Genomic DNA, 8,198 nt, shown 5'->3' with positions numbered 1-8,198 from the left:
AATTGAAAATTAACGATTCTACAACACATCATTTTCAGTCAAATTCTAACCTTGTATTACATATTAACTATGTTGATATATTTCGAATTTCTCCATTAGTTGTGCTCTTTATGCCCAGGATATAAAAAGCTGGAAATTAATAAACAATAGAAATTTTATGTACTAATTTCCCCTAAGTTCCTTTGGTCCATAAAATTAGAAAACAGCCCCCAAAAGATAAATAACTAATTTCACTATTTTCACAGATGGAGAAAAAAACAGAAGTAAATCTCACTTCAGTGATGGAATTTGTTCTTTTGGGATTTTCTGATATTCCCAATCTTCAAATGTTTCTTTTTGTAATATTTTTCTTTGTCTATGTGATAATTCTGATGGGAAATGGCATCATTGTTCTCATAGCCAGGGTTGACCAGGCTCTTCAGACGCCCATGTATTTTTTCCTTAGTAATTTTTCCTTCTTGGAAATCTGTTTTGTATCTGTCACTCTCCCCAGAATGCTCACAAACCTTTGGACTCAGAAAAGAAATATTTCTTTGTTTGCCTGTGCAACACAAATGAGTTTTGTCCTTACGCTTGGAAACATAGAGTGCCTCCTTCTGACAGTGATGGCCTATGACCGCTACGTGGCCATTTGTAACCCTCTGCACTATCCTTTAGTTATGAACCACAAGGTCTGTGTCCAGATGGTAGTGGCCTGCTGGATCACTGGAGTTCCAGTGGAGACAGGGCAGACATACCAAATTTTCTCTCTGCCATTTTGTGAGTCTAACCAAATCAATCACTTCTTCTGTGACATCCCTCCACTACTCAAGTTGGCCTGTGGGGACACATTCCTGAATGAGATGTTAGTCTTTACAGTCGCTGTGCTGTTTGTTACGATCCCCTTTCTGTTGATACTTGGATCCTACATCAAAATCATCTCCACCATTCTGAGGTTGCCATCAGCAACAGGACGAACCAAAGCTTTCTCCACCTGCTCGTCTCATATCACAGTTGTGGTGATGTTCTTTGGATCTGCAATCATCACATATTTACGGCCCAAATCTAAACATTCTTCCAGAGCAGACAAGTTTCTCTCTCTTTTCTATACCATTGTCACCCCAATGTTTAATCCTATGATATACACTCTGAGAAATAAGGATGCCATGATGGCCTTGAGAAAATTGTTACCTTAATGTTTAATGTATTAGCTTCTGATTTGAGCTCATTTTCTGTTTTCTTATTTAAGTCTGCCATATTGTAATCGAAAATTAATGTTCAGTTTGCTTTCCTACATTACTATACATTGATTATGTTTACTCATTGCTGAGTTTGTTTTATGCTGGACTCTCTGATATCGGGATTGTATCCACATGGTTGCCCTGCTGATAAGAAATTAAGAAGCTAAGTATCCATCCAGCCAATCCCACCAGGCACCACTTTACTTCTCCCCCAAAGTTACTAGTGATAGCACTTTATATTTTTCTATAGCTGACTTGAGCAGTAGTTATAGGATGTTTGCTTTGTAAGGACTCACATGGCTGATAATTTATAAATTTTTCTGTAGGCATAAGATTTAAATCAAACACAACTATGTTTAAAAAGATGGAAGAAATACATCAAAATGTTCACACATGAGAGACAGTTTTGTTGTTTTAGTTTTTTCCCTCTTTTGTCTAAATTTTCTTTAGTGAACACATTTTGCTGGTAATGAAAGCAAAAAAAAATACTGCTCTTTATTCTTTTAATGTCATCCTTCTGTTTTAACCTGAAACCAAGCCAGTAAAATCAATCGCCCTTTGCTTCAAAAAATCATAATTGACCAAAAATCGTGTGATCCAACACTGGAGATACCACTGAATTGTTTTGGATAAATGACTCAAACAAGTATAATGGACATACTTAAAACACAGTCACATATGATTTCCAACATTTAAAACAAATAAAAAATAATCTCCATTTCTGGTGATAATGTACATGGTCACAGCAAACCCATTTTCCTGATGAAACCACTAAAAAAATTTGGGTAAACTGTAAAAGTCCTCTTTGGAATGCATCAGATAGCTGTGGAAGGAAAAAAGAATAGATGACAATATCAAAATGAAGGCTCACTAAGTCAGAGTGAGATAACCCACATGATCCCATTTAGTTGGCTTTCTTTTGCAAGTACAATGGTGTTATCAAATTAAAAACTGCCTAAACTCAGGGCACCTGGGTGGCTCAGTCAGTTAGGTGTCTGCCCTGTCCCAGTTTATGATCTCAGAGTTGGTGGGTTTGAGCCCCACATTGGGCTCTGTGCAGAAAGCTGGAAGCCTGCCTGGGATTCTCTGTCTCTCTGTCTCTGTCTCTGTCTCTGTCTCTCTCTCTCTCTCTCTGCCCCTCCCCTGCTTGCACTCTGTCTCTCTCTGTCTCTCTCTCTCAAAACTAAAATAAACATTATTTTTTTTTAAACTGTATAAGCTCATACACATGCAAGCTGGTTTGATTCACCATGAACACAACTGAATTAGGGGTCAATGGCTGGTTCCTGTCCACAGGACTTGTGCATTTCACCTGTACAATCAGTGTAAATAATGTGTTGTCCTAATTGCATAAAACTGTCAAAAGATTTTTTTAATAAACTGAATCTCTACAGTTTAGTTTTTTTTTTCCTTTTTCATAAACAAATTTGACCACCTTCTTATACGGTTAGAAGACGTTTCTTCATCTAGTTGGCCCATTTTTTCTTTTCTGCTGTTTTTTTTTTTTTTTACTTCTTGATATTTGAAATACTGAAAACTTGAATACTTGATGAATTTTTGTCAAATAGTAAATAACGAAAGAGGAAAACTTCATTCGGAGCCAAGATTGTAACAAATAAGCATGATATTTATTCATTTTCCTCTTAATGATATTTCAAGAAGAGACCTAAAATAAAACAATCCAGGGGTGCCTCGGTGGCTCAGTCAGTCTGGCTCTTGGTTTTGACTCAGATCATAATCCCAGGGTCATGGGCTCGAGCCCCATGATGGACTCTGCACTAAGCATGGAGTCTGCTTAAGATTCTCTCTCTCCCTCTGCCCCTCTCCTTTGCTTGGGACCTATCTCTGTCTCTCTCTAAAATAAAAAATAAATTAATCAAAATAAAATAAAACAATCCAGCTAATAAAATCACCAACTCTTAAGAAATCCAAGAAGCATTTATAAAAATAAAATAAAATATTTTATGAAGTTAAAGTTGTGTAAAATAGCAAAAGTGAGTTTTCAGTGTAATATTGGTTTTGAAATAAATTCCGAGGTTTCAGTAGCTAATTTATATTAAGTATACATCTTCATAGCTGAAGATTAGGTCCAGATGTGGATAGTGACTAGTATCTAACTGATTTAGAATATTGTTACACATTCTGTTAATTATTTGAGTTTTCCCAGTAATTGATGCTTGAATTTAAAATAGAAATATTAGCTTACTAAATTTTATTTTCCTAGATTAATAAGGACTTCCACATTCAAAAGAAAGAATAGTAATATAGAAAACTTTGTGGCAGCACTCAGGATAAGTTTGCTTTTTCCACCTCATCTTCATGTGGAGAAAAAAATACACAAATCTTATGTATTTCATGTCGTACATTAATAATTTGATTACCAAAAGCTGGATACAATTACATTTCATTTAAAGATTTTTTTCTCTCTCTCTTAGAGAGAGTGAGAGAGAGAGCAAGCAGGCAGAGGGAGAGGGGGAGATAGACTCTTTAGCAAGCTTCATGCTATCACCAGAGCCCAAAGTGGGGCTCAATCCCACGAACCGTGAGATCATGACCTGAGCTGAAATTAAGAGCCAGATGGTTAGCTGACTAAGCCACCCAGACACCCCATAATTACATATTATTTAGCATCAAACACTATTTTATTTAATTAATGAGTGAAACTATTTACCTTAAACGCTACCATTCCTAAACGTGATCCATCAAGATGATTTTTTCTTTTGAATATTAATTTTTTCCCTTTTAAGAACCAGGATTATCAATTTAAGAGACTTTTATTTTAACTCACTTCAGAATCAACCTGAGCATTGTATTAGGTGAAAACATTCACCATATGTACTTTTGACAAGGAATTTGTATCCATAATACGTAAAGAATACTTGCTATCCAATAATACTGACAACCAAGGAGCGGGGAGAAGAGCAAATGGACTGAATGAGCACTTCATCAAAGAAAACCTACAAACAGTCAATAAGAACATAAAAATGGGCACATACTTAGTCACAAGAGAAATGCAAATCAAAACCATAACGAAAGACCACAACCCATCCATTAGTATGGCAAAAAGTGAAAACTTTAATGATGCCAAATGTTGGGGAAGGTCAAGCTATTATCCTTCCCCCACACTGCTGGTGGAAGTGCAAAATGTTGTAACCATTTTGGAAAATATTTTTACAGTTTCTTAAAAGACAACATCACACCTACAACCCAACCCAACAATTTCACTCCTATTTATCCCAAATGGAAATATATGCCCTACTCCAAACTTGTTCAGAAATATGCACAATTCACTATGCGATAGAAGCAACTAAAATCCCATCCCCAGATGAATGGATGAACACACTGAAGTGTATTTACCCAAGGGGAATTGAATTCTGCAGTGAAAATCAATGTGGTATATACAACACAGATGAATTGAATCTTAAAGTTTTACACTAAGCAGACTCCAGTAAAAAAACAGAGGACATTCTAATTGATTATGAATGATATAAAGCTACAGAAATCTGATCAGTGGTTCCCTGGAGTTGGAGGTGGAAGGAAAACAGATTGTGAAGCTGCACAATGGAATGTTTCAAGATGATGTGAATGTTCTGTATCTTGATCGTGGTAAGAGTTTCACAAGAGTATATGCTCATCAGATTTCATCCAATTTCAAACTTCATTGAATGTATTTTAGAAGTTGTACTTTATTTTATGTAAACTATGCCCCAATAATGTTGCTAATTTAAGAATAAAATTGGGGTGCTGGGGTAGATCAGTTGATGAAGCATCCGACTTATGATTTCGGCTCTGATCATGATCCCATGGTTCCTGAGATTGAACATTGAGTCTGTTTGGGATTCTTTCCCTCCCTCTTCCTCTAACCCTCCTCCACACTTTCTCTCTCTTTCTCTAACTCACTCATTATCAAAATAAATGAATAAATATTGGAAACAAAGAATAAAATAATATTATATTGGATTAGACATAAAATATATCTTTTTAAAAAGGTAAAATATAGATATGTACCATCAATAATTACTGTTGTGTAAATGTCATGCTAGAACTTCAGTCTAAAGGCTTACATATGGAGGTATCTGGGTGGTTCAGTTGGTTAAGCATCAGACTCTTGATTTTTAGCTCATGTCATGATCTCAGGGTTGTGAGATCAAGCCACACTTTGGGCTCCACACTGAGTGTGGAACCTGTTTAAAATTCTGTCCCTCTCCCTGTGCCTCTCGCCCCTGACTTGCATGTGTGCACTCTCTCTCTCTCCCTAAAATGAAAAAAAAAAAAAAAAAGATTAAAGGTTTACAAGTTATAGCATGATACAGCACATTGTTAGTGTGAACACTGTGGCAGAGCCTGGCTTATTGCTTTCCAAATATATTCCCATTTCTTTGATATATGATAAACAGTATTCCCTAGCCCTCTCATATCTACATTAGACCATGTGATTAGTTTCTACAATAGCACAAGGAGAGAAGTGATGCGATTATTCTGTGTTGAGACTCTTAAGAGTTTATTTGTTTCCTTATTTTCTGTATATGTTTAATTCTCAGCTGTGTGAATACTGAAGATCCAATAGGGAACTCCAAAGATAAACAAATTAGGGGGAAATGGGATTCTTAGATAAAAGGAACCAGCTTCTTCTTTTTATTTTAAGTGTATTTATTTTGAGGGAGAGAGAGAGAGAGAGAGAGAGAGCAAGTGCATGAACAGGGGAGAGGCAGAGAGAGAGGGAGACAGAAAATCTCAAGCAGACTCCATGCTGTCAGTACAGAGCCCAATGTGGGGCTCAACCTCAGGAACCATGAGATCATGACATGAGCTGAAATCAAGAATCACATGATTAACCAACTGAACCACCCAGGTGCCCTGAGGAACCAGAGTTCCTTAATTCCTGACCACAAAATTGTACTGTGGTAAGAGTGGAAGATGCTTCTTTATTTTTTTTAAGCCACTGACATATCTAAGGCATTGTATCAGTTTCAAATTAATTTTTTTGTGTGTGTGATGATGGTATTTAGTTGAATAAAGAAGCCCTCAATTCTCTGTCTTAAGAATAAGACAGGATAGGGATTAAACTGGTCTGCTCCAATAGGAGACACAGATTCAATTTGTCCCAGCCTATAAGTAACTGACATCTTATTTGAGGCAAATCATGAATGGACGTCCTATTTGTATATAAACATGAAGTCCCTCAGCTATACCAAATCAGTTACAATAATAGGTACAGAGATCTTAGCATGTATAAGAAGCATGCCATAGTGAAGATAAGCAGGCTTAAAATACAGAAACGAAATGCAGTTTTGGAAATGTACTATTTTGACAAATAGAAAAGCACTATTTTGACACGTAGTCAAAAAGCTCCAAAAAGGAAGAAACAAACATAATTGCAAGTGCAAGTAGATATTGGATTTGCAACTTTATGCACGATAATTTTATTGTCATACCTACCTAGAAGTAGGTGAAATAAGAAAACGATTTTGACAGGAAATTTTGATTTTTTTCTCTTTCTTTCCTAAATAATTTTGTTGAAAAAGATTATTTTTGAGGTGGATCCCATTTGGAAGTAGCTAGATACTTTCCCTGATGTTTGAGTGGACACCTTAATATGAATCGAACCATCTAGATTTTTGTCAGCAGACAGGACATGCTTCAGTTTCCACAAAACTTAATCCAGGAACCGAGCTCTCCACTCCTGAGAAGGGATCGCACCACGTAATGTATTTAAGAACCAAGCACACCATGGTCACGTGATAAAATATATGACAGATTTTTCTAAGGCTGTGGATGATCCAGGTTTGAGTGAGTTATGGGAATAAAGGTAAGAAAAGCAAATCCACACCAATTATGAAGGATCTGAAATGCAATAGATAGAAAGATTTTTTAACTTTTTTTTTTCCTGAAAGTAATACTAAACAAGTAAGTGGAATTTTTCCACCAGGGGACTCCCCCTTAGCGAAGGAGCTTTGTGCCAAGAAGGGTTATCTACAGAGAAGGAAAGAGAAGAAAGGGTTATCTACAGAGAAAGTTAAAAAAAAAAAAAAAGAACTATAATGACCGCAAAGCAGAAGCAGTCTCCTAGAAATCAAAATGATACACGAGAGATGTCCCCCAGGATGAGCATGACTGCTTCCTATTTAAAAGCACCTAATGTTGGAAGGTAGCAAGAGTACTGGAGAATTACAGCCACTTTCTGGCACAAAAGAAGAGCTGAAAACATTTACGGTTTACAAAACACCTAGAGTCACATAAATAGCCTCATGAAAATCCATAAAGGTAAGCTATAATTGTGCTACTAGACTCTTTTATTTAAGGATACTTCTATTTTTTTTGACAATTATTTATTATTGACAGACAGAGTGTGAGCAGGGGAGGGGCTGAGAGAGAGGAAGACACAGAATGTGAAGCAGGCTCCAGGCTCTGAGCTGTCAGCACAGAGCCAATGTGGGGCTCGAACTCACAAAGCACGAGATCATGACCTGAAGGGAAGTGGGAGGCTTAACCGACTGAGCCACCCAGGTGCCCCATTAAGGATCTTTCTAAAGTTGAGGCTCAAGATACAAAGAAAAAAAATAGAAAAGCATAAAATTCTGAGATTTTTATCTGAAAATCAGCTAACTGCTCTTGGAGAGGAAATATCTTCTGTACCCTTCAAGATTCTCCTGGCTGGTCTAAGCATTAAATTAACACGACACAGATTGAGAGAAGAAAATGAAGTTTAATTATGTGTGCACAGAGGCCCGATAAAAAAAATTAAGACTCAAAAAAAAAAAAAACATAGTCACATTACTTTTATACATTTTTAAAAATGTTTTACTTTTATTTATTTTAAGAGAGAGAGTGCACACAAGTTGGGGAGGGAGAGAGAGAAAGAGAGGGAGAGAGAGAATCTAAAGCAGGCTCCATGCTGTCAATGTGGAGCTGGATACGGGTCTTGATCCCACAAAGTATGAGATCATGATCGGAGCTATAATCAAGAGTCAGTCACTT

At 36.6% G+C, this 8,198-nt stretch overlaps 1 protein-coding gene across 1 annotated transcript; it reads left to right on the top strand.

Moving 5' to 3' along the window:
* Positions 1–236: 236 nt before the first annotated feature.
* Positions 237–1,175, top strand: LOC102966093 (olfactory receptor 10AG1-like). The gene has a single exon (XM_007088775.3). The coding sequence runs from the start codon at positions 246–248 to the stop codon at positions 1,173–1,175; it is 930 nt and encodes a 309-aa protein (XP_007088837.2). The 5' UTR covers positions 237–245.
* Positions 1,176–8,198: the final 7,023 nt, after the last annotated feature.

Source organism: Panthera tigris, chromosome D1 (assembly GCF_018350195.1).
Source record: "Panthera tigris isolate Pti1 chromosome D1, P.tigris_Pti1_mat1.1, whole genome shotgun sequence".
Taxonomy (NCBI): domain Eukaryota; kingdom Metazoa; phylum Chordata; class Mammalia; order Carnivora; family Felidae; genus Panthera; species Panthera tigris.
This window is presented reverse-complemented; position numbering and strand designations above follow the sequence as displayed.

Coding starts and splice junctions, on each gene's coding strand:
- LOC102966093 (XM_007088775.3), top strand. CDS start 246: ATGGAGAAAAAAACAGAAGTAAATCTCACTTCAGTGATGGAATTTGTT.